Source organism: Pectinophora gossypiella, chromosome 6 (assembly GCF_024362695.1).
Source record: "Pectinophora gossypiella chromosome 6, ilPecGoss1.1, whole genome shotgun sequence".
In the NCBI taxonomy this organism is placed as follows: domain Eukaryota; kingdom Metazoa; phylum Arthropoda; class Insecta; order Lepidoptera; family Gelechiidae; genus Pectinophora; species Pectinophora gossypiella.
In genome coordinates, this window is record NC_065409.1 from 4,464,041 (window position 1) to 4,490,902 (window position 26,862).

General features: G+C 39.6%; 1 protein-coding gene across 5 annotated transcripts; it reads right to left on the reverse strand.

Moving 5' to 3' along the window:
• Positions 1-576: 576 nt before the first annotated feature.
• On the reverse strand, positions 577-25,956 carry LOC126367480 (annexin B9-like). 5 transcript variants are annotated; one of them, XM_050011004.1, is made up of 9 exons: positions 25,686-25,956; positions 24,303-24,815; positions 21,508-21,684; positions 17,866-18,070; positions 10,987-11,066; positions 10,168-10,240; positions 6,671-6,844; positions 6,249-6,430; positions 577-4,889 (listed from the first exon to the last, which is right to left on the reverse strand). In XM_050011004.1, exons 1-9 carry the CDS (start codon positions 25,701-25,703, stop codon positions 4,833-4,835), a joined length of 1,479 nt encoding a protein of 492 aa, XP_049866961.1. In that variant the 5' UTR covers positions 25,704-25,956; the 3' UTR covers positions 577-4,832. The 5 variants fall into 5 exon arrangements, with proteins under 5 accessions (XP_049866961.1, XP_049866962.1, XP_049866964.1 ...); XM_050011005.1 differs by having other exon boundaries at positions 24,654-24,815; positions 25,686-25,954; XM_050011007.1 differs by lacking the exon at positions 24,303-24,815 and having other exon boundaries at positions 25,686-25,953.
• Positions 25,957-26,862: the final 906 nt, after the last annotated feature.

A 26,862-nucleotide genomic window follows, 5' to 3' on the forward strand; every position in this document is an offset into this window, starting at 1 on the left:
GCGGTAGAGAGTGGTCAACTGAACCCGCGGGCTCAGTTGTCCAGACAGGTGGAACGACTCACCCACGCAAAAAATCGAAAGGGGTCATTCAGCCCGCGGGACGATTTTTATGTGGGATCAGATGACCATGAAGAGATTTTAAGTCCTTGGAATGTTGGAGACACCAATTTAAAGGTAACACTCAAGTAACACATACGTCATCAAACGGCTAGCAACGGTGGCTTTTTATAGGATTGAGCATACCTTGTTTTATTATAACATGAGGTTACATACCTCTGAAACGCATTCGTCGGAAATGTGGATTTCCACACGATATTTTTCTTCACAACTGGTGGGTTAAAAGGGCCACATCAAAGCAATTCATCTAAAAAAGGAATATTACTATTTGACATTTGTTTGCATAGCGCACTTACTTTTATATTCGCAAATGTCAAATTGCAATAATGCTTATTAGATGAATTGCTTCAATGTGGCCTTTTTGACCCCCCTAAGCACGTGATATTCATTCTCTACAAATATTTACTACACACAAGATGTTAACTCTAAGGACAGGCTTTGCAAATGTTAAAACAACAATTCACAATACGAACGTTTAATAAAGACATCAATAACCATTTTAATGGTACAACTTCCATATAAGCTTATTACAAAACATTTATAGTTATTTCAAATTGGCCACATAATTGTATACATACTTATTAAAATAGATAATAATTTATAAAGGCATAGGCATGTTGAAGCATTTTAGGCACTAATTCAAACAGTAAAATTACTTACTATTATTGTACTTAGCGTTTAAAACTCCTAAATACAAATACAGGTTAATAAAACAGCTGTTCTATTTGCGCCATTTTAAATGGATTAGATACCATAAATTACCCGTTAACACAAAATATTTATGGCGCCAAAACAAATTCGGCGTTTAAACCTGAATTGTAAATACACTTCTCATCAAAAAAATCGAAACACTTCCGTTTTCATTGTTTCTGTCCGAATTTAACACAAAAAAGAATTCATACGATGAAAAAAATTACATAAATGTATAGCTGGCAGTTTGGCCATTACAGTAATAAGCGAAAATTCTAAATTCAAAATTAGAATTTCATTTGTTTATCTTATAAACGAAATGAATCACTGTTTTGAGACAAACGTGTGTTTAGGGTTGGAGTACATTTAGCGTTTAAAAACTAAAAATTGGCGCCTATCCTTAAACTTTTTGTTTTTTATTTCAATACTGTGACTTTGGGACGTCTGAAAAAAGGTTTTTTTTCTAAAACGTATGGATACTTCGCCCACAGAAGCCGCCCAAGTTGTGGCATTGCTGGATTCTGGCCTTAGTCAGCGTGTTGTGGCTGCAAGACTGCATCTAAGCCTGTCATCTGTTCATAGAGTCTATAAACGTTATCGGGAGACTGGTTTGTTCACGCGCCGTTCAGGATCTGGCAGGAATCGGGTCACTTCTGAGCGAGATGATCGATTTATTGTAACAACTTCTTTAAGAAATCGACGCCTTAACACTTTTCAACTGCAGCAGCGGCTTCGTGTTGTACGAAGGGTGGCTGTAAGTGACTCTACAATTAGAAGAAGGTTGAAGGATCGTGGACTGGTACCGCATAAGCCAGCAAATGGGCCGAAATTAACTGCAGACCATCGAAGAGCGCGCCTTAACTTTGCACGTGAGCACCTAAATTGGTCATACCTACAGAACCGCCACCATAGCTGACCTTTTCTTCAATGCAGCATTGTGCATAGCGTTCTCCGTCTCTTCTGTAGACCTTGTTCCTTCCGTCGTTACCATACAGCATAATTTTACACTCATCAGAAAAGAGAACTTTGCTCCACTGTAGGTATGACCAATTTAGGTGCTCACGTGCAAAGTTAAGGCGCGCTCTTCGATGGTCTGCAGTTAATTTCGGCCCATTTGCTGGCTTATGCGGTACCAGTCCACGATCCTTCAACCTTCTTCTAATTGTAGAGTCACTTACAGCCACCCTTCGTACAACACGAAGCCGCTGCTGCAGTTGAAAAGCGTTAAGGCGTCGATTTCTTAAAGAAGTTGTTACAATAAATCGATCATCTCGCTCAGAAGTGACCCGATTCCTGCCAGATCCTGAACGGCGCGTGAACAAACCAGTCTCCCGATAACGTTTATAGACTCTATGAACAGATGACAGGCTTAGATGCAGTCTTGCAGCCACAACACGCTGACTAAGGCCAGAATCCAGCAATGCCACAACTTGGGCGGCTTCTGTGGGCGAAGTATCCATACGTTTTAGAAAAAAAACCTTTTTTCAGACGTCCCAAAGTCACAGTATTGAAATAAAAAACAAAAAGTTTAAGGATAGGCGCCAATTTTTAGTTTTTAAACGCTAAATGTACTCCAACCCTAAACACACATTTGTCTCAAAACAGTGATTCATTTCTTTTATAAGATAAACAAATGAAATTCTAGTTTTGAATTTAGAATTTTCGCTTATTACTGTAATGACCAAACTGCCAGCTATACATTTATGTATTTTTTTTCATCGTATGAATTCTTTTTTGTGTTAAATTCGGACAGAAACAATGAAAACGGAAGTGTTTCGATTTTTTTGATGAGAAGTGTATATAATTGCCCGTTTCTTTGTTTTAAAAACTGAGTAACGGAATTCTAGATTCAAATTAGGCACCTTTTCTTTTTTATTATAAATATTGGCTTGGCAGTCTCGCGAGATGACACGCAACAATAAATACATATTTTCAATGATAATTACGACGACAAACAGTATAAAAATATTTAAAGGGGCGTGAGATTCTTTTCAATTTCTAGAAATACTAAGTAAATTAATAAATCATTTCATTTTGTAAATAGACAACATCTTTATAACAAATATATCTTAAGATCTACCGTAATCACCGTAAACAAGTAAATGGAAAAAGTAAATTATGGTATTTTGAGCTGGGAATTAGGCACATAAAAAAAATGTAGCGTACAAAATTATGTAATATAAAATAGAAATGCATATATCTGATAGATGTGAGACAGAGTGATGTTAAGAAACAATAATTAACACGTAGGTTGTGTACCGATCTAATATGGTAAACACTAGTACCACAGACAATATTAGACACGTAACAAAAAGTGGACTTACATTTAAAAGTGATCACTAGTTATTCTAAGAATTAATTTTATTGTGTCCTTAGTAATATGGGCGTCCTGAAATTGTGAGTTATTTTTTTTTACTTTGTTGGTGGGCGTATATTTGCTTGTGGAGTATCAAAACGTACCATCCCCCCCCCCCTTCCTCTTTGTTGTTTTGCAAGGATCTAATTAAGTTTCTGTGCTACCGTTTATTGTTACTGTTATTAAGGCTCGCGCTATGTCGCGCCTGCCGGTAGCCTCGCGGTGTAAAGATGGCGGTTCGCGCCGCGATAAAGACAGGGGACCACGACCGGAGACCACGACCTTTACACTTGACGTTAGGCAATGTATACGCGACATCGACAGTTCGCGAGCGAGACAGAGACAGGAGACCGAGACGCGAGCAACGAACGTCAAGTAACGGTCGCGGTCTCCTGTCTCTGTCACGGCGCGAACCGCCACCTTTAGAGTTGATTTTATTGTCTGCCTCTGTCTGTCAAGAGCATTATTGGCACTATCTATCTTTGTCGTTCGCATTATTTGAACTCGTGCTCTCTCTCGACTCTTGTGTCTCCACCTAAGACCCGGTAAAGCGCTCGCGGTCAGACATTACATTGAATACATTTAAGTCAAACATTTAAGAGTTAAAAATGCCACATCGAAGCAATTCATCTAAAAAAGCAATATTGCTATTTGACATTTGTTTGCATTGCGCACTTAGTTTTATATGCGCAATGTCAAATTGCAATATTGCTTTTTTTAGTTTAATTGCGTCGATGTGGCCTTTTTAACCCACTAGATCATCTAATTAAATTAGCAGTGATGCACGTTTCAGCCTCTTGTATACATTATTTTAGTCTTAATAGTGAATAATTTTGTAGGCACATTCATTTATAGACGTAACTAAATAAAATAATATCTTTATTAAAACGAGACATGTAGTACAGAAGGGAACCTTATGGTTATTAGAGAGGAAGCCTGTGTCCAGTAGGCAGTGGGACACAATACGTATATATACCATTATTCCGTAGTCTGCTTACCCCGGTGGAAAATGGGCGTGACTTTATGTATGTATCTATGAATATATACCCCTTATAACGTAACGTATGATTAAAGTGACATATCTCTCGTCTCTTTCGCGCTAAGCGACGTACAATATCTTTGTCCTGCTGTCATTTCGTTTCCGTATCCATTTCGTTTTTTCCGTTCCGTTTTTCGCCGCGCGGCAGAAAAAAGCAGCGGCATAATGTCACACTGTAATACTGTACCAAACAGTTTTAAATTGTATTGCGCGCACTTGACGGCAGAGCCACCGCAGCGGCGCAGTATTACAGTGCGACATTATGCCGCTGCTCTTTTCTGCCGCGCGGCGAAAAACTCGTAGTGCGCGCCTGGCCTTAGTTAATATACTTTATGAGATATGCCTTAAGGACACCGTTTATCTTCGACATAAATCCTTACGATCGATCAACAAATCAAAATAATACCATTAAATATTAAAAAGGCCCGTCTTATAGACTGAAAAATATTTTTTTTATTTTAAATATATCTTTTATTTTATTTTCTTATTATTAATACTATTGAGATTTCCATCTGATGTCAGATCGAGTGGACAGCTCAGTCGATAGAAGGCGTTTGGTTGCATGAATTAGAATTGTGTGTTTAACATTAAAGTTATATTTGTGACTTATAGTAATGTTTGTGTATTCTCTCAGTAAAGACCCAACAGTCCGAGTAAGCACTTCTTGTAGTGGCCGGAGCAATCACCCTGTGAACAAAAGACATATTTAAAATACTATATTTTTTTTCAATATATCCTTAGCAGTGATGCACGTTTCAGCCTCTTGCCTCAGCCTCAGCGTGGCTCTTAAATTGATGATGATGATCCTTCGAGGAGCTCGGTGAGGAGGTGGCGCAACCGTTAACGCGCTCGGTCTGCGATTGTTGAAGTAAAGCAACTTTCGCAAAGGCCGGTCATAGGATGGGTGACCACAAAAAAAAGTTTTCATCTCGAGCTCCTCCGTGCTTCGGAAGGCACGTTAAGCCGTTGGTCCCGGCTGCAATAGCAGTCGTTAATAACCATCAATCCGTACTGGGCCCGCGTGATGGTTTAAGGCCCGATCTCCCTTTCTATCCATAGGGAAGGCCCGTGCCCCAGCAGTGGGGACGTTAATGGGCTGATGATGATGATATCCTTAAACTGAATACATGGTTTAAATGATGCCGTTAAAACACAGAGGTTTGTCTCGGCATCCATTCGTCGCATTAAAACAGAAAAAATATATATAAAAATACAGAAAACATTCGAAGGAATCATATCGATAGCGTTATACAAAATGTAAATAGCTTTAGCTTTTTGGCGGGAACGGGACAGTTGCTTTCTTCATTGAATAATCTAAATAATTAATACGAAGTGTTGAGCGACAGTGTTTAATAACACTGTTTGAATATTCCGATATAATTATCTGAATATTCAATAAACAAAGTGTATCTATCTATTTTCGCTTCGTGCCAACAAGCCGCTTCATAACTCGAAAGTTTATGAAGACTTTTGAGTTAATTCGTATGGGGTTCGTAGTAGGAGTCTACTCCGAGATGGGGGCTTAGGTTTCATCATTCATCGTCATCACCTTTCATCATTTCATAAATCATCAAGAAAAAAAATACGTAAGACATGGCTTTATGGGTATTTTTCCCTTTGCCTTACCCTTCGGGGAAAACAAAAAAAAAATACTAGACGAATTATACTAGAGGACTATCAATCACCATACGGCCCGTACCCGGAAAGAATTAAAAAGTCCATATTACAACTAGATGTTGCTTTTCTTCCAGCGATATAAAAGTTAGGATAAAAGGAATTCTGTCTGTACTTTTAAGAGCCGTATCCGCTACAAAGAACAAACTTCCTTTTATACTATCAGCCATACTAGTAAATAATAAACAAGCGGTAAATGTGTGTATACAAATACAAATTACTTTATTTGTTAGAAACAATTTACAGTAAGAAAAGTTATCTCCTTTTAAGCGTAGGGCCTGTGTGACGAGACCCTGTATAAGTAATCAAGTAGAAGAAGTGGCTGTCTTATTAACTAATAGCTTTGGCCATGGTGAAATATACGTAAGTTACCTCAATCCAGCTCTGCAGCGATTCGCCGTATTTAGCCTGGAACATGTCGGAGATGTCTCCCAGGTCGACCTCGCACCGCGTCACCATGATGCGGATCAGCTGCCGGTCGTTGGTGCCCAGACCCTTCATCGACTTGTGGAGCCGCTCAGCAAAGAACAGCGGTTTGTTGCGGACCACTTTCACTGGAAAAAGACATTTTGGTCGTTAAAACACTAATATTAACCCAAGGACCCAGCAGCGTCCACATAATACGAGCATCGTGGTTCATGCCGCGACTTGTGCTGAGTGAGGCCCTTTTATCTCAGGACGTCCACCACCACGAAATAGGGCAGTTAGTCATGCATGTTAGACTCCACCATCGAGTCGACTACGTAATGTATTGGCCGTTAAGGAACTCGGCATGGATGACTATTAATAATTACCAATAGCCCGCAGAGCCTTCTCCAAGTCGCCGGAGAACTCGGCCTTGATAGCGTCGTCGATGTCGTGGCCAGTCAGGAACTGGTACTCCTGGAAGACGGCTGCCAGCTGCGGGAACGAGCGCGAGCACAGCACCGCATTGAACGTGGACTCGTCCGTGCCTAGTCGGAGCTCGCCTGGAATGAAAACAATCACATTACTATCACACACATTTTTTTTTTTGACGTGACTTATTGTAGATTTGCCGCAGATGGCATTAACTACTTGGCCGGACAAATGGGGAGCGCTGAAGGCTCTCACCCGGTACAACGTTTAAGACAACAGGCCTGAGGGTGCCCAGTTGGGCGCGAACCTCGGCTCAGGGCGTCGTCTGAGAGGAAAAATATTTGAAAGAATTAATCGACCCTAGTGGGTCGATAGCGATAAGCGCTGAATGAGGGGAATCGTCGACCACGCCGGCGGGGTCGGTATCGGGGCTCACTATCACACACACATCTCCACAAAACATAGGGTTTAACTTAGTTTGTAAACATTCGATTGATCGGATTAAGCACCTGGAATAAAGGTTACGGTAATTTCATTTTCCATAAGAGTATAATGGAACTTGGCAGACCGTGTACCAAACGTCGAAAGTACCAATTGTAGTTTACAAATGGGTCGTGTACTAGGTTCAAGATAAATTATGAAATTCTGATTACTAAATAAAGACAGATCTAAAACTAACGAAAAACATTTCCTTTTTCCATTCTGTGTCTATGTTTTTTATTTTTTTTTTTAAATATATAATCATTATTTAATAAAAATATATGGACAATTATTACTAAATACAATGTTAATAAAATATATAACATAGTCAAATTAAAAACCTACACTACAATACGTCAAAATACACACACACATATATACATATAAAAACCATATCAGGCGTCAAGAAGCCCTCCGGAAAGCGAACCCCGCCCGAACGTACCCATTATGCTTGCAGCGTTGCCTCTCTGGACCGCAAGTGAAATACGCTGCGCGAGGAAAAAGCCAGCTCGAGGGTCTCCGCCTCCAACCCTTATACGGCGACCAACATCACGCACCAAAGCTTTGGCCTCAACGCCCCAAGGTCCCGCTGTCTCTAACGCAAATGGCACGAACTCATACGCTGATTCCAAATTGGCATACTTATTGTGCTTCCTGAGCGCCGCCGCTTCAGCCGCCGAACCGGCAGACTGTTGCGTAGCGCCCCGGTGACAAAGCGAGTATGTGCTAACACATGTCGCGTCCCAAATGAGACACCGACCCCTCTGCCACGGAATCAGCGTAAGGCCATCCGGTTTTTTGCCATCTGCCCTAGACAGCCCGGGAGGCTCCAGGACACACGGGACTCCGGCAGAAATAAAAGCACGGCGGATGATGTCGTTCACCGCATGATGGCGAGGTCGACGGCCGGCGCACCGCATGCAGCTCAAAGCATGGTAACCATCTGCTTCCACCCTGGCACCGCACACACACGTATGAGGCTCGCAAACAGCGCATCCGAGACGCAACGCTGCAGCTATCCTGAGCGAGTCGTCGTCCAAAAGCGTGCCCACGTGCGGGGACGGGAAAGCCTGGAGCCAACAGCCTGATTCAGGTCTTGCCGCTGCACGAAGCCGGGCCGCTTCCAACCCCGACGCCTCGTCGATGAGATCTGCCACCGAACGGGAAGACACTATTTCGTCCCAGTCTCTTTGACGTTCTGGATGGAGCGGCTGGGTGCCACCTGGGCATAAAATCGACCAAATATCCATGGCCTCTACTGCGTACGGGATACAGAGCCCATCACCATAAGAAGGTAAAATACGAGTGACGAGCTCCATGACCCCATGCGAGGAGGCCAAGAAGGCAATTGGACCTGATTCCTGCAAGCGGCGCACACCCAGCCCGCCGTGTCTAATAGGCAAACTAGCCTGGCACCATTGGGCCTCATTTAGGGCCACGTTCAGTGTCTCCTCCAGAACCTGCCTTAACGCGCCATCAAAACCAGCTACCTCAGCCGGGAATCGCCATGTAGGAGCTGTTCTGATGACGTACGTCAATTTTGGCATGGCCAAGCAGCTACGAAGGAGGGTTAAAGAGACGTGTGCGGGCAGATGTTTTAAGTGTTCCGCTAGTGATTTCAACGTTTCTGTTTTTGAGGACAAACAATCAGGCACCCCTTCCGGGAAAACAGGCGCGCCCAGTAAGCTCAAAGATGCCTCATCGACGATCCTGAGCCCGGGAATTAGGGACTGAAATCTTTGATACGAGTCTAACCGTAATAATCAGTCCGACATTCTATCACGTTTTTCTATGACGTCACAGTGTGTTTTTGCATACAAATGTAGTAACTTCGTGTTTTGACGTTTAGTAAAAAGTAAGTGATTTGACTAGTTGGGAACTAGCCCATTACGCAGGGCGCTTTGCAATTAAAGACGATATCAGATAGATCAAGGTATAAAATGGTGAGCAAAATGTGTTTTCCGACTAAACTTAATAACTCATTAATTTATCTTATGTATCTGATGCAAACATCATCCGATTTCTAGTTGTTAGAGCGTTAGGTTCACAATCTGGAGGCCCAGGTTTGATTCCAGTTTCGTTCGAAAAAGTAAGATGGTTCCGTGCTTCGGAGGGCACGTTAAGCCGTTGCGCGTTGGTCCTGGTATTTAGCCGTAAAACACCTCCACCAACCCGCAGTGGAGTCGCGTGGTAGAGTATGAACCATACCCCCTCCGATTGATTAAGGGGAGGCCTGTGCCTCGGAGTGGGATATATAGGCTAGTTATTTATGTTGATGCAAAAACGATACTGGGGTTGAACCGGTGCACCCCGTTTGGGAAGCAAGCCGCTGTCACACAAGACCACAGCGACCGTCTAGCCGGTCCGGGTCCTTGTGTGGTATTAATTCAATAACGTAAAATTGAAGTTCTCGAACAATTATACGCCATATACATCCTCCCCATGATTTTGATTAAAAAAATGTATTGTTTTCTTTGAAGAATTTGTTTTTGACGTGGCTTATTGTAGATTTGCCACAAATGACATTAACTATTTGGCCGGACAAATGGGGAGCGCTGAGAGTAGAGTTATAAGAAACCGTTTCCGTACTTTCATAGCTTTTGTGAGATTTTATGAAATTTAGAAAAGAAAATAAATGCAAATCCTGTCACTGGTAATAAGGAACCTACAATAAGTAGGTTTAAATGTGTAATGTATTTGGTAAATAAAGGCTTTGAAATTTATTAAAATGTGAAACATAACAACATAAGACCACGACTACATCCCAATTGGGGCAGTCAAAGGTACATCCGTCGCAAGAAGAACTCAGTACCGCAAGTAGAACTCAGTACCGCAAGAAGAACTCAGTACCGCAAGAAGAACTCAGTATCTACACTTCACCGAGCTTTCTGTTAGACCAATGCGATAGATGGTGAGCCGTGTCGCTGTCTATAATGACCCAACTGTGTTAGTGAACGTGAACTGTAGTACATACCGGCTTGAAGCAGGCTCCTAGCGTCTTCGCGCGCCTTCTCCTGGTCCACGTGGAATTCTTCAGATCTGTTGCCCTGGAAATTATAAAACAAAAACATATTAGCCGTGTTGTAATGACGATCCGGCTAGTTACCCGCCCCACTACAAAACAACCATGTTTCGGACAACAACATAACATCATTCCTGAATCTTTGAAGAGGGTAGGCAGAGGTGTACAATATATACAATTATACAACCATATGTAATAGGACGCGAGTCTATTGTTTTTGAAAACGGCTAGCCGGATTACACAATTGGGTAGTTTTCTACGTCAATGATAAATTATCTATAACACATCTTAAGGTGTCAAAAAACGTTTCCTTTTTCTATTTAATTTATTTATGAATTTTAATAAAGAAAAATGTAATACTAAGTGCGATATTTTGTCACTTTTCATGACGTCACACTTTTTCATACAAACTTCATAGTAATTTCGTGTTTTGAGGGTTAGTATAAAAAGTAACTGATTTGACTAGTTGGAAACTACACTATTCAGCAGAGACAAGTAGCTCCGCGCGCGACGCGAATTATATCGAGGGTCGCGACCGATAGCCGTACGTTCATCCACGTAGATAGCATTAGCCGCGTGTTGGTCGAAACTCTCGACATTATTCGCGCCACGCGCGACATGATTGCTGTTCCAGCAGCAGCAGCGACATAAATATTGCGGTCATTTTGTGATGTAACGTTATTTTTCCTTTCTAGCTTCTATTTTACTATTAAGTACAGATTTATGAATGTAAATATTACATATAGGTATTATAGGTATTCTATTACTCACCATGCACAAAGAGGTCATCAACCTCTTGAAGTTTCCTGATGTGTCACCGCGCAAATCGTCCTCGAGAAGTGTTCCGTAGACTGGAAATAGACAAAAGGTTTCATTAATATTATAATGTTATTGACATATATCTATATCATACAAAGATAGTAGTAAGTTAGTAATAATAAGGCCGCTTGTACTTCTGCTATCTTTTTTATAATTGTCCTTTATGTTGTGTTTATGTGCAATAAAGTGTTTTGAATTGAATTTAACAGTCCGTTTGATATAATCATTGTTTGTGTACCTATATATACTTAGCATAATATTCTTATTGGACTAAATGAAGAAAGAAAATGCTTTAGAGCAACAAGGCCGCCCATTTATATTGTTGCTATGTTTTATAAACATTTGTATGTTTTGTTCATGTGCAATAAAGTATGTTTGGTTTCAAGGAGGAAAGGGGCGGAGGGAGGGAGGAGGGGGTATGCGTCACGTCAGTTTGTGGTTGTCATTGGCCTGTGATCGTCAAGAATGGAGAATGATGCAGCGATAAGAGTGTGGCACTTATATTAATGATGATGACCAATTGTCGATAGGAGCATTTATCGACAAATTGGAAAATACGTTTAGAGAAATCAGGTTTAAAATACCTATGATAACAAAATTAATATAATAATAACGAATTATTACTTTAATCATTATTGTTGTTCGAATCCTCGCATGTAATAATGTGGTAGGTAACACTAGTTTTTAGTTTTTAATTCGTCCGCAAGATGGCGCGTCTTGAACTTGACCCGTGACTCGCAACTCTAAAAATGTAACTATACTGTGAAATTAGAAATACAGTCCAAATTAAACATCTATGTGCGATTTCATTTAAATCCATACTAGCTATGCACAACAGTAATTTAACAAAATATCAGTTTTATATTTTATATAATATATGATGATTTTAATGCACGAGAGACATGACTGTATACAGGGTGTTAGTAACATCGTAACGAATACTGAGGGGGATGATTCAGACCATGATTCTGAGTTGATATCAAGGGGAATTTCATGTCGGAAATTTTTGTGTTTTTTAATTATTTGGAGTCTTCTATCGTGTGGGTTGTACTTGTGAGGTAGATTACCAACCTCATCAACCCTGGTGTCAGGGTTACTATTGAGCCGCCAAAGGCCCCTGACATGACTCATATAACGACTACGTACTTACATCAGTATGTAGTAACGGTGAAATAATCGCCAACCATGTTCATTATAAATAGGGTTTGTAGAACTGCGGTTGCCCCAAGCGCCTTCCGTTCCACAGTACACCGACCAATTTCTCAATCGCCCACCACAATAAGTATTAAGGAACATAAATTTATGCATAATATGTACGCGAGCCTATTTTTATTGAAAACTCACCATTAGTAGCTTTTATTTAATGGTACTTAATAAATAACATTGAATTTTGTATCCTTTTGCTATTGACGGTTACTAACCGAGTTACGAATTCATAATTGCTGTAGCGTGTTCGAAGCGAGGTCTCTGGGGTAAAATTACTTAGTAACCAGCGATATTACCCTAAATAAAAATGTATCTATTAGAGGATTTCTATACACTACTATTTGAGCAATACATACATACTTACATAAACTCACGCCTATTTTCCACCGGGGTAAGCAGCGAATATAAAATTCCATTTGCTTTGATCCTGCCTGACACACTTCTCTTGCTTTCTCCACATTCATCAAACGCTTCATACACGCACCCGGTTTAGAGTAGATCGTACTAAACTTTTTCTAAGGACATCTCCAATTTGGTCAATGTAAGTCCTTCTAGGTCTCTGCCAGGCCTACCATCAACTTTCGCTTTATATACCGCTTTCGCAATTCTATTGTCCTTCATCAGCTCTACGTGTCCAAACCAACCTAACATTCCATTCTCAATCTTAGTCACTATATCTATCTCTGTCTTATCACACTGTTTCTCTATGTATTTGAGCTATGCTATAGAATAAAGAATAATACTACATATAGAACGGCAACTCTCCACTTGCCACCAGCGACTGAGCTAGGTTTACCTCACCCCCCATGGTCTTACTTTAGTTCTCAATCGTATGGGAGTGAGACGCCACACACACAGATGCGCGTGTACGATAACGTCAATGTGTAGTGTCTGTGTAAAACGAGGTGTTTTGTATTAAGTGTCCGGGGTGTGTCTGCGGTCTAATATTGACTATTGATCTGTCTAGACATGACCTTCACGCCATTATGCGTAGGTATGTTAATATTTCAGAGTTTGCCTATTTCATATGACACAGACTGATAAGAATTACGAATTTTCTTGGATTTTTAGTAAAAAACAAGTCTATTTAATAATGAAGATAGTAAAGAGACTTCACTTCTTTCTACTAGGTACTATGAAAGAGCAAAAGTGCAGTCTGTCCAGCGAATTATATGTGAACAGTGGTGAAATTATGAACCATTAGTTGTCATAATTATAAAATGTATTTTTTGTAGGTGTTTTTGGTCTATTATAGAAACGACATGTAACCAGGAGGTCTTAAATGCGACCAGTTAATTTATCACTTTGCAAGAAACTGATAGGACTTTTGCACCTTATCGTACCGTACCTACTATTACTAGGAACTTATATTATTATTGTGCTAAAAATTCTTAGTGTCTATATTGGCATAATGATAAATGATTTCTTGTCTATGTTTATAAGTACGATGTCTGTCTATGTGTTTAAAAGAAAAACAGTAGTCACTTCCGTTATAATAGCTAAATATGTTGTTTTCATTTCACCTATTTAATCCAAATAAATAATTATAAGAACTTCTTTGCAACTGCTAGACAAGAAACTAAAAGTTGTACAATAATTTACATTTTCGGATGTAGAAATGTGTACGAGTCAATTTAATTAACAGGGTGGATGGTAGACAACGTTCAAATAATACACCTAAAAGCTTTTGTTTGCGTGAGCAGTAACAAACACCATAAAGTATACTGCGTCAACAGACTATTTTGGCACATATCCAAATAACAACGAAATCCTTACATTGCTCCTATCCTAGAAAGGGAGCAAATAAAAAACAGAACGCGTTCTGCTCATCATCCCGGGAATGTAGTTAAAAACCGGCAAGGCGAATGAGTCCTTTTCTGACATGCTGAAGGGCTAACAGCTTTTCATTATCCCTTTCATCACATTCATCTTACAAGATCGTTAAAAAAAAATCAAGTTGACTTCTAGGCGTTTAAAAAGGCCACATCGAAGCAATTCACCGAGAAAAGCAATATTGCAATTTGACATTTGAGCATATAAAACAAATGCGCAATTGAAACAAATGTCAAATAGCAATATTGCTTTTTGTTGTGGCCTTGCTATCAACCGCCCCCCCCCCCCTCCCCCCCCCCGCCCCCCATTGATTCCTCGAGGTTATGCCCATCTGATTATGGCCTAAAGAAGTGACTTTAAATATGTATATATCGATTTTGGCCCCCCACCAAAAGACCTTCGTATTTCATATATAAATGATGTCCCTTGGAATCCGAGCAGAGTGCAAAGGGCAAAAGGATAATAGCCCGTCTGACTCATGTGTTATTGTGAAATGTTTTCGCTAATCTGAATCGAGGTCTTTCATTCACAGATATAACAAAGGGGAATTAGTATTATTCACACATACTTTAGATGACGTAGATTATGTACTATGATAGTAAGTATTTTTATTTTACCATCGTCAATATGAATTTAAGTGTAAACATTTTTTTTTACCTTTAATAGGTTTGCTCTTGGTCCCAGACTTGCCCGAAAGCATTGACGAGGCTTAAGATGGAGCGAGCTCGCCCAGAAGGTGCCTGTTCACTCTGGCCTTGAAAACACCCGGGTTATATTATACATTCGGAAATACAGAAGACGGCAAAGAATTCTACTCCCCAGCAGTGCGCATAATGAAGGACGATGAAACAGGGATTTCTTGGTGAAGAGTAAACAATGATCTAATATAAAAAGTAATTTTAAAAAATCGGCTTCTGTTTTGAAGTCGGTTAAAAATGGATTTATACCGCAACCGCGCGCGGTTCGACGAGTGCGATCAATTTAAACTGACTGGGCCATGAACAAGTACAGTAAGTGTAAGTAAGTGCAGTAAGTGTAGTTTGTAGAATTATCCAATGATTATCAGACCCGCGGCGAACCCGCGTGTTTTGTCTCTGTATTTTGCAATGTGGAGCACCGATTCCAATCATCTATTCTATAGATAATCAATTCATGTAATTTCGCCCATAAAACACCAGTTGAGGTCGTCTAAAATAAAGACAAACTTTGGTACAGTGTGTTGTAACTTGACACCCTTTAGTCAACTTCTACAGCACACCAGAAAGACTGTAGCAGAGCATATTTTAAGTTTTCCTACGCAAGGGGAGATGTATAACATTAAGTAACATTGTATAATGTGAAATATAAGCAAAGGAAACAAGCAATTTCAATTCCAGTAATATAGAATAAGGCTGAATTGTCGCGAAACTGTATATTCACGGAATGACAGGTCCTTGAGCGCATCTTAATGTAACGAGGTACTTCCGATGCCGGTAGTACGGTACTAAAATAAACTCAAATGTTCCGATCTTATGTTTCACATTTGCACAAGTGGCTGGTATTAAATAAACTTGTCCTTAAAAACTGAGTTTTTAGGGAACTAGGGGGTTAAAATGGCCACATCGAAGCAATTCATCTAAGAAAGCAATATTGCTTATCTAAGAAAGCTGAAAGCAATAATCAATTTTCCCAGTAGATGTTTTATGTAATATATATAAAATGGTTTCAGGACCACCTTAGGCAATGTGCGAATTATTTCACCAGAATCGTGCTGATTCTGGCACAAGCTTAATTCAAAAGCTTCACATTTAGAAAATTAGCTCTATCCCTTTCTTGCACTTAACGTCAGTGGAGGACGGCACTATTCATAGAGCTGTACACTAAAATAAAATTAAGTTTTATTCACCAGAATCGGCAGCAATGGCTACTCGAACTCTAAACGATACCATGAAGTAAAGACGACAAAATCTTCCTAAAAAAATGGCGAAAATAAATAAATAAAGTAAATTGCAGTACTTCATTATACTATCCAGCGAATCATCACTAAGTCAGGCTCTTGTCTGTGGAGCATCCTCCATTCTTGTCTATCAAAGAGCAATTCCTTCACCTCCTTATAAGACACGACGTTCGCCTTCTCTAACACAAAAGTAATAGTTCTTCTTTATCCAGCGAATAACGATGGAAAAATGGTATATCTAAGTATTCACCTGTCAATTTATGCGAGTCGACCGGAGTTTTATCGGTTAGCGCGCGATAAAAGGGCACTGCTGCATGACGTCATCGACCTAGTTTCTTGGTTGACGTAGACTGTGCAAATTACGCGTTTAGTCCTTGAATATTTTACAAGGTCGTTTTTTGTTCCGTAAAGTGTAGTATTTTTTCCACAGTGCAAAACCGCAACTTCCGTGTAAATATTTCTACCTACTTAATTTATTTCAGCGAGGGACGTAAGCGTAGAGGCACAATAACTAATGAGAATTCTTTCATCAAACATCAGTCAATAAAGAAATCTAGGTATAGTCAGAAACATAGTTCTGATATGAGGCAATATGAGTATTATGGGGAAAGCCAATTTGTGTCACGATAATATTGGGAAGCTTTTATCAACACATGAATGAGTCATGGGTAATCCCCGTCCTTTTACATCTATTGCAACATTACTTGAGCGACTAGAAAAAGATCGGAACTAATTGAGAACCTCCTTCTTTTTTGAATTCGGTTAAAAATGTAAATAACGGGCGACTCGTCCCCCAATAAAATGACTTGGGTTGGGAGGGAAATTATGGACGAAAAAATAACATGGTACATATTCGCGGTGAATTAATTAATAAAAAAATATATATTTTTAAAAACTAAATAGGTGTTCAATTTTGGATGAAAATACTACAGTATTAGCTAGGTGGCGACTCCTCCGAATAACAGCACCACTTCGGATGACTGGACGCCTACTATTTGTAAAGAGTGGCGTTTCATCCACGGATGAAATACATCTGCGGATGAGGTGGCACCCAAGTCAATAAAATCCGTTTAATGGTTTTCGAGATTAGCCCGAAAGTACAAAGATCAGAGATCCTTTTATTCCGCCTTATTTTTATTAGCAGCCACGTGTGTCCCACTGCAAAGGCCTCTCTTATTTTTTTCCTACTCCCTGTTCCCAGCCTGTTCGTGCAAACGTTCTAGAAAACAATCCAGCTCGTCCCTCGTAGCACCATCTTTTTCGTGGTCTTCCCCGACGTGTGACAGTAGGTATTTGGCGGAACCCACGTCTTGGCTTTTTTAGCCCAGAGATTGTCGATTTCAGCCAGACATTCAGGCAACATGTCCAGCTCATTCCTATTTTAAGTTGGCTGCTTTTACTAATAAATAATAAACATTCGGTGAACGTGTGTATACGTGTGTGTATCGAATTATTTGATAATTTGATTAAATTTTACTTAGCTGTCAACTACTTGGTATACACTTTCACCGCTTGATTGATAACAAGAAGCTGATAACTTAGATTATTTCTAATGAGGGACTTTCGATGGCGTTGTACAGTTTTAATATGAAAATTACCTCTTTTCTCATTGCTCGGTTACTTAATTATACAAAAATACCTATATTGCTTCACTGGGTGGAAGATGTAATTGTCCCTTAGTGTAAGAATAACAAGGGTCACCATTGATACCCAAAAACAAAGATAAAAGATGCATATATGTCTGTTTTCCATGAAATTAGAAGGTTATACAAAGGAAAAACTGCACAGCGTCATCATCTATATTGTTTTTGAGAACCATAACCTGGAAGTGCCACATTGTAAAGAAGTGTACTCACTAGCAGTGTAAGCTTGCTTGATGACCTGTATCTCGTGGTTGGACATGGTGCACATGACCTCGATAAGGACGTCCTCGTCGGTGCCGATGCCCGCGGTGGCGTCGTGCAGCTCCTTCGCATAGAACTGCGGCAGCGGCGTCATCAGAGCGACTAGGAGGTCCTCGAACTTGCCGCTGGTTTCGCTCTTCAGGTCCGAGACCAGATCCTGGGGCGAGACATTGATTACTATAGTTGGATCAAAGCAATTTATTGGCGACGGAAACGAGTAGTGCAAATTGCGTTTTTAGTCATTGAATTTGGAAAAAAATAGGCGGATGAGCTTAAGAAGCACCTGAGGCCGTACAAAGGCCACACTAAAACAAATTCATCTAAAGCACGGATCATCTTACTTTCGGACAATCAGGTGATCAGCCTGTAATGTCCTAACCAAACTAGTATACTAGTAACGAACGAACTGAAGAGACTTGTACCGAGACAAACCGTATAATGGTTTAACATACATACATACATAAACTCACACCTATTTCCTATGGACTATGGAATTCCATTTGCTAAACGCTTTACCGCTTTTGCTTTATTACGGTTTAACGATATCAGTGAATAACCTATGTAATATTACTTTTATCATATAAATAAACTTAAAAATACCTAGCAGTGGGATCAAATTGGCTAGTGTTTGGGCAAACCTACGAATACATAATAAGTCGAGCAACACACATAACACATATCTGTAATACATAAAGATATCCTACGTAGTTAATTGAATCGATTGCACTGTTTACACCGCACAGTCTTATCGACATTCTGAGAAGAATTCTTAGTAGTGCAATTTCCTCGAATACACCTACACGTCAAAAATACTATTACCAAGAAACATGACACCACTAACAAATCTTCTAGGTATATTCTTAAAATAGAAATGTCCCTTTATTGATTGAATTTAGCATCTGAAGATGATGTTACGTTAGTAAAATTGTGATCGCGTATTATAGGCGTTCTTGAGTCATAAACCTAGTGCCTATCGCAAAAAACAAAACGGGTGACCTTAGTTCTGCAGCTAATTACCTATCGTCCTATTTCTTTGGGGACGAAAATTTGTAGAATATAACGAAATTATATAATACAATTCTTACTATTTATACGAGAAAGTTGCATGACCGCTAGAAAAGAACTTCGTTGGATGGACGCCAGGTCTAAAAAATGCAGGAAAGTATATGTGTAACTACTTATAATAGCTACTAAAGCAAGTATTGTTCCAGGTCAAGATTTCTTCGTCTTCGAATGTTTCTAAGCATTATCAAATTACTGTGGAGGTTGATTACAACCTTACTTGTTAGTATTAAGTAACACTAACACATTGAAAACTTTACAGAGACCACCTACGATGTTTGTTTTGGACAACGTTCATTAAAGTCATTCAACTTTAAAGTTTCACTTTTAGCTCAATCTGTCCGTGAATGGTTTTTAGTGTGTTTCGGCTATTGACATATTGACTGAAATTTTGAAAAAAAAAATATACATTCGAATTGAGAACCTCCTCCTTTTTGAAATCGGTAAAAATAGAATCCTTGAAAATTCGGATCTATGTAACATTGGATCCTAATTCGTTTTTACTGAGTAGGAACTCAAAGAAAGAGTTCTTACCGTCGTACCCTTTATCGTAAGAAAATATATTAGGTAGCTTGTTATAAGAAAATTCTAGTACGAACTTTGGCCCAGCTAACAGGGAGGTAGGTAAATGTGTAGCTCTGCGTACCTCTCTTTTAAGCAACCTTTTAGTAGTTCCCGTGGTAGGTCCTTTGAAGTAAGTAATGATAATTTTTCGTCACGTCCAAGGGACTAAAGGAAACTCAACAAGTACGAATATAAAAATATTTTATGCTACTTGATATTTACTTGGGTACGAAAACCACTGTTAATGACAACCCTCGGTGAAGCCTGATAAAGCTTCAGATACACTCTTATCCTGTTGATGCAGGAATGCCTGTGGCTAGTACTCGCACGACCATACTTTTATCAAACTACGGGCCAATGTACATTACTAAAAGCAAAATGTTGAAAAAACCATTACAGTAAAGTGCATAAGCGATAACACGCAAGGACGAATTGGGGGCATACCTACGCAGTCAAACATAATTTTAATCACATATGGCATCCATAACGTACTTAACTGCTGTTAGTCGCGCCGGTACTGTGTCAGTAACATGTCATCTGCATATAATATATCGACGCGATAGCTAGCTCTGTTATGATAGTGTCGCGCGCGGTATGCTTCGGGTGCTGGACTCATACGTCCTCTCTCAATCGAATAGAGAAAGTATATATATTATTATCATGCCACCATACGCGTAAGTACGGTCACGAGTACTAATATGTATACATACACTTTGATACCATGTCACATTAACTTTTTGACAAATTAAGCCGTAAGCCTCATTAAAATGACAAATATGATAGTGCGACAGGGTTCTAAAGTGGATACATGATATTACTCATGACTGTACGAGCAAGACACGGTTTGCACGGCCTCTACTCATTACTGGCTAACGGTCATCTAAGACTAAAATAAAACCCAGAGGGGGTGAGGCCGGCGCCCGATACGATATGGTGCGGGGCGGAGAATTGCCGCTCTATAAGCAGCATTATTTTTTATTCTATGGTTATGATTAGGAAAGGGTCCCGGTTTAGCCATACTTTAATAGCGTCGCTCTAACGAGAGGCCACGCTTACCCTGCAAAGGGCTCTTTATACCTAGTGTAACGAGGCTGATAGCGATTAGAACAAAAAAAAACGAATGGCGATTAAATGCACGCCTTTTCGTCTATTCATGCCTTTGCGCATACTCTGTCTCGCTCTCGCGCCGGGAATGGCAGCGAATTGTAATTTTGTACCCGATTATTCTTTTATTTTATTCTTCTCCTCGAGAAGCCTGTAACCTCAACTGTTTATAAATAAAACATTACACCATTCAACGTCATCACCACCAGTCAATGTCAACGGCCGAGAAAATAATATTCGATATCTAGTACAAGAAATATTTTATCAATGAAGAATGGTTTTCATATCGCTGACAAGTATAACACCGATACATCATGTAAACAAACAACTCGTGATAAGATCATGACACGTTGCTAAGTAAACAAATGTAGTTCAGTTCATTCTTCAGGTACATTTCGCATATGCAGCAAATTTTGTTATTTTCAATCTAAAATAATACAAAATACAGATGATCAGAGGGGGGTGGGGGGATTAAAAGGGCCACATTGAAGCAATTCATCTAAATAGCAATATTGCTATTTGACATTCGTTGACATTGCGCTCTTGATGTTATATGCGCAAATGTCAAATTGCAATATTGCATCTGATATACTGCTCTATCTCTCTACTTCCATGGATAAGACAAAAACTCTGCGCGTCTTTATAAGGAACGTTGTCGTCCCTCTGTCTAAATCTTTTCTTACCGCGAGCAAATTCAGGATGTTCTGAAGAAAGGTTAAGAGTGTACTAAACTAGCCAGAATTTCGGCATAATTTAGTGAGAAGAGAAGAAGAGAAATTGGTGAATGAGGATCGTAGGGTAGTCTCTGCCTACCTCAATTCCCAATAGGCGTAATCTTATGCATGTATATAATGTTAAATTTACCTTTCCATACAAAGTCTTGAACTCAAACGCGATACGTAGACGCTGCTCGTTGCTTCTCCTGGTCAGCACTTGGATGATCGCCTTCTCATCCGTGCCGAAGCCCTTCATAGCCTTGCGGAGCACGGCCGCATCCTCGCGAGGATCGAAGGGATTCACCGGGACCACCGTCGGCTTCGACTGAAAGGCAAAACATCGTATAAAAAAATAATTTTTGGTTGATTCTTTTGTTATAATAAACAAATTTAGTAATTGAAATTTTTGCAGGAGTAAAATAATAATGATGCGAAGTGATGTACAAATTGACACAACACAACATAAGCTCGCGACTACATCCCAATCAGGGTAGGTAGTCAGTTAATAAGTATACATACAGGCATGTTACACAAATAAGAATACAGCAAATACGTCCAATGAGTAAGGCAATACTGTGTAGTGTGAGAGTGGTTTAATTATAAACCTCATAGAAGGAAACTATTAATGAGTATTATTTTTAAATAACAAGTCATAAAGCACATTGCATAGAACATAACATGCAATGACTATGGATTGTTGATTTCCAATAATTTATAAAACAGTTTGTTAATTTGTAACTTCCTCTCAAATCGAACCTTTCGCTACCGCGTAGAAGGGACGCTCTCGTCACCGCACCCGATACATGCCGGAGTCCCACAAGGCTCCGTCCTCTCCCCTTTACTATTTTCATTGTATACTAGTGACATTCCCAAATCCCCTAATACCGAATTAGCTTTATTTGCGGATGATACAGCCATCTATTCTTCGTGCCGTGGTCGAGTTATGATGACCGGAATCCTCCAACGCGCGGCCAATGCCTTGGGCAAGTGGTTTCGCAAATGGAGAATCGAGGTAAACCCGGAGAAAAGTGCAGCGGTGTACTTTTCAAAGGGCTATTATAACACGCCACGGTCACGCCGTCAACTTAAAATCATTAAGATGTTTGGCAAGCCGATCCCTTGGGAGGAGCAAGTCAAATATCTCGGCGTAGTCTTAGATAGACGTCTTACTTTCAAGGCCCATATCAAACGTGTGCGCGATCGCGCCGCGTTTGTAATGGGCCGTCTTCACTGTCTTCTTAACAAGCGAAGTAAATTGTCCCTTAGGAATAAGGTGAAAATCTACACGACTTGCATCCGTCCGATCATGACCTATGCAGGGGTAGTTTTCGCTCATGCGAGTCCCTCTCAAATCCACCGTCTACAGGTAATACAAAATCGTTTCATGCGGAAAGCCACGGGAGCTCCGTGGTTCCTTCGCAATGAAAATCTGCACATTGACCTAGGTCTGCCAACCATTGCCCAATGGCTCAAATTAGCTTCCAAACGTTTTTTCGATTCTGCTCCGCACCACCCAAATCCCCTGGTAGTTGCGGCTTCCGAATACATCCCGCTTAGGGACGGTACTGAAAAGTATCGGCGTCCGAAGGACGTAATATACGATCCCGACGACCCGATTACTCTAGCCATAGAGGCAGCCAATCAGCTCGCGACACCAAACACTTCAGGACCCCGATACCGACCCCGCCGGCGTGGTCGACGATTTCCCTCATTCAGCGCTTATCGCTATCGACCCACTAGGGTCGATTAATTCTTTCAAATATTTTTCCTCTCAGACGACGCCCTGAGCCGAGGTTCGCGCCCAACTGGGCACCCTCAGGCCTGTTGTCTTAAACGTTGTACCGGGTGAGAGCCTTCAGCGCTCCCCATTTGTCCGGCCAAGTAGTTAATGCCATCTGCGGCAAATCTACAATAAGTCACGTCAAAAAAAAAAAAAAAGTTAATTTGTTCCTCCCAAATTAATAACAAGCTTATTATCAAACCATCAACAATCATTATTGATAATCTCTTTGGGTAGATTTAGGTTGCCTGACTGAAATAACAATTTGTCCAAAAAACCTTACCAATCTATTGTTCAATTTGAAGTGGTTAAAGCATAAAAGGAATAAAAGACACAAATACCGTATAACGAAACGATTTGAACCCACGACGTCGTAAGCCAATTGAAGCTCTATAGGCACTCCGCATACTTGAATTTGATGTTACAGAGGACATATTAATTGGCAGAAAAACTTTTCGATTGTGAAAAATTCGGTCTTGTACTTCAGCACTAAACAGTTACATCACTATGAGACACCATAACACGCGAATATTACTCTAGGTGCAGTGGTTAGGTGAAACAAGGGTATTTTTCGTGCACACTACATCCATTGTAGTGGGGACCAATGCCGAGACTGAGTTGGTTATTGTGATAAATGTACTGGAGACTCGAAGTGAACATAACAATGTAATTGCAGCAAACTGTTCCTTGAATAGAGCTCGAACTGTAGGTATGCTCTCAGCCTATGTTAGTCCCTCGATATATACAGGAATATTTTTCTGCCACAATATTATCTTTTGTGATTCTTAACAGATTCCAATTTTCAGGTGAAATACTTGAAAAAGCTATTAATAATAATGCAGTACAAAAGGCAAATTATTAATTTAAAGAGGACATGATTGTAATAGTATTAAAAAGTTGTAATTTTGTGTAAGTAATGCCATAAAAAAAAACTTAAGTTAAATATTAGTAATAAATAAATCATACATGTAAGTGAGTGGTGTTTAAAATATAAATAATAATTCTATAATAACAAACACAACACATGCACCATGTTTTGCTTATCACAAATTGGAAAATAAATTGGTATGATGGTGAAGTGTGGGTAATTAGCATAATACTATTAATAGTTTACTGTAATAATAATAATTATTAGAGGTATTAACCATACAAATTCCACATACCTTTGGCATGCTGGGGGTGTGTTGTGGTGATGAAACACTATAAGCTTGGTGGCTTTGCACACTTGCTTGTGGCGGGTACCCCTGGTACTGATTAGAACCGGGATACCCTTGGCTGGATTGAGGGTAACTTGAGCCAGTCTGCGGGTACCCCGTCTGAGCAGGTTGAGATGCATAACTTTGAGCAGAAGCGGGTTGATGGTAACTTTGAGCAGAAGCAGGCTGTGGGTAGCCTTGAGCTGAAGGTTGATGGGGGTAAGCTTGAGCAGAATTTGGTTGGGAATAGCCTTGATTAGGGTACCCTGAACTTGGCTGAGGATATCCTGAACTAGGTTGTGGGTATCCAGGACTTGCCTGTGGATAACCCGGAGCATTGGGAGTGGGGTAGCCTTGAGGTGTAGGATACCCCATAGTTGGGAAGCCTGGCATGGGCATAGGGTTCCCGAATGACTGAGGGGCGGTGTTGCTAAATCCAATATTGTGCAAATATTGCTGCTGCGGGTATCCCGATTGGCCCTTGAAACGAAACGAAAATGCATCAATGATAACTTGTTGCTAACAAACAGAATCATTCCTTTTTTTAAATAAATACTCAATTGTATCATTGATACCTACCATAATTTCAATAGAATATATTTTATATTAGTGTGATTAAATATTTGGGTGCTTATTTACCATCACTTATTCTCCATAAAATTCCAATGAAAATACAGTAGCAGATTCTTAAAACAATTTATTAATATAGCCTCCAATTCTTCTTTTGTAGATATTTTTTAATTTAAAAGTCCTATCTATAAACAGCCCAAATATCAGATCTCAAGTTACATCTGAGTAGGTATTCATTTGTTATAATTCTAATTGATCCGTAAATATTATTTCTTCTAGTGGTATATTGAATAGGCAGATTTTATTCTGTTGATTAAGTTGGCGATTTATTACTAAAATAGTTTTTTCGGATTTGATCTGAACATGCACTGCTGAGCTAAATCAACCTTATATGTACCTACAATGTATCCAACTGGGTTGAATATTTTTTGTGATAAACAAAACAAGGTTATCTTCTACAAAGTAACTATCATGCTTTGTCTAGTTCCCACACCAAACAAATCATTAAAGTATTTCTATAACCAAATCAATAGGCCTTTTCATTGAAACTTCATTGCCATTTAGCAAGTAATAGAAAAACAAGGTAGAATTTTGTACAAGCTCACGAAATTTTCCGCATCTTAAAACTTGTTCTATAATAAAAAGGTAGGCAAGTAGGTACCTACCTAGTTATGTTCGGCAATGTGACCAAAAAAGGATATTTCATTTGGTGACAGAAAAACATGAAATCTAACTTTATTCAACAATAAGTTTAGAAAAAAAGTCTGTAAAAGTACTTACTTGTTGATAAGGATTCATTTTGTAGTTAATATGCGCTACTTTCTGATCGAGAACACGCTAGTCACTTGGTTCACTGTTTACTGTTTCACCACTTTGTTAACAAATGATGACTAATAGTACCTTAACTAAACAAGAGTAGATGATGACGGTAGCTTGTGACGCTGAGCGAATCACCGAGATTAGCAATAACTTCCTACGTTTTTTACCGGGAAATCAACAGAAATTCAATAGGCAGCAGACCCGACTGTCGACGTCATGACATGACATTAGTTGAAAATAGTGATGTGAAAGTATTATGTATTCACCGCGTTGTCGATAACCTTGCTATCGTAATGAATGAGAAGTTAACAAAATGGTGCTAATTCCTGTAAATACCATCTAATTTTATTTTAAGTTATATCTGTCATTTTCTTATCCGCCGAAAAGGAAAGGGACGGGTAATCGACAAGCATAAAATTTATGGAACACACGTCAATTTTAAGCACAAATCTAAACCAACCGTCTAAAAATTTTACATCCGTCAATAACCCGACACACGACACACAGTAGACAGCACGTCAAACGGATTGCATACCAGCGACGTACCTTTTGATTCGCCCGGGTTATTCATTCATTTACTCATTCTTCCTAAACTTAAGAGCTGTGAATCATCCGTCCCTTTCCTTTTCGACGGATACGAAAATGACGGATATAACCTAAAATAAAATTAGGCGGTGTCTGCAGGAATCGGGGCCAATGTTCAATAAAAAATATCTATTGAAATAACAATCATTAACATTATTTATGTATTGTAGTGCATTAACTGTACTCAGTGCTGACATGATAATGACAATAATAGTACCTACATTGTTCCCCAAGAAAAGAAAGTGACCGATTACCTATCTTCTTAATTGGTCATAACACTTGAGTTGGGAATCGTACTTTCTTCTCCTGGTAGACAATCAATAATCATGTACTCTTATCCCCTTTTTCCTCTTGATTATTTGTAATGTCATACTTTTTGCCCCATTTCCAAAAAGGAAGAAGACAATCTTAAGAAAATATGGTATAAAAGTTGTTCAGCTTTTATTTGTTACTTTGATGCATGAATGTTATATTTTTTTCACTGTTTCCTTGTAAATATGTGCTGTGTTTTGATTTTGACGTTGTTTATTAAAATTTTACTTCCATTTTCCGT

Bases quoted from the DNA above. Each gene is read 5' to 3' on its own strand.
- LOC126367480 (XM_050011004.1), bottom strand. The intron at 18,071-21,507 runs GTAAATTTAACA...GTCTCGCCCCAG, and splicing joins TCAAGACTTTGTATGGAAAG to GATCTGGTCTCGGACCTGAA. The intron at 6,431-6,670 runs GTAATTATTAAT...GTCTTTTTCCAG, and splicing joins GAAGGCTCTGCGGGCTATTG to TGAAAGTGGTCCGCAACAAA.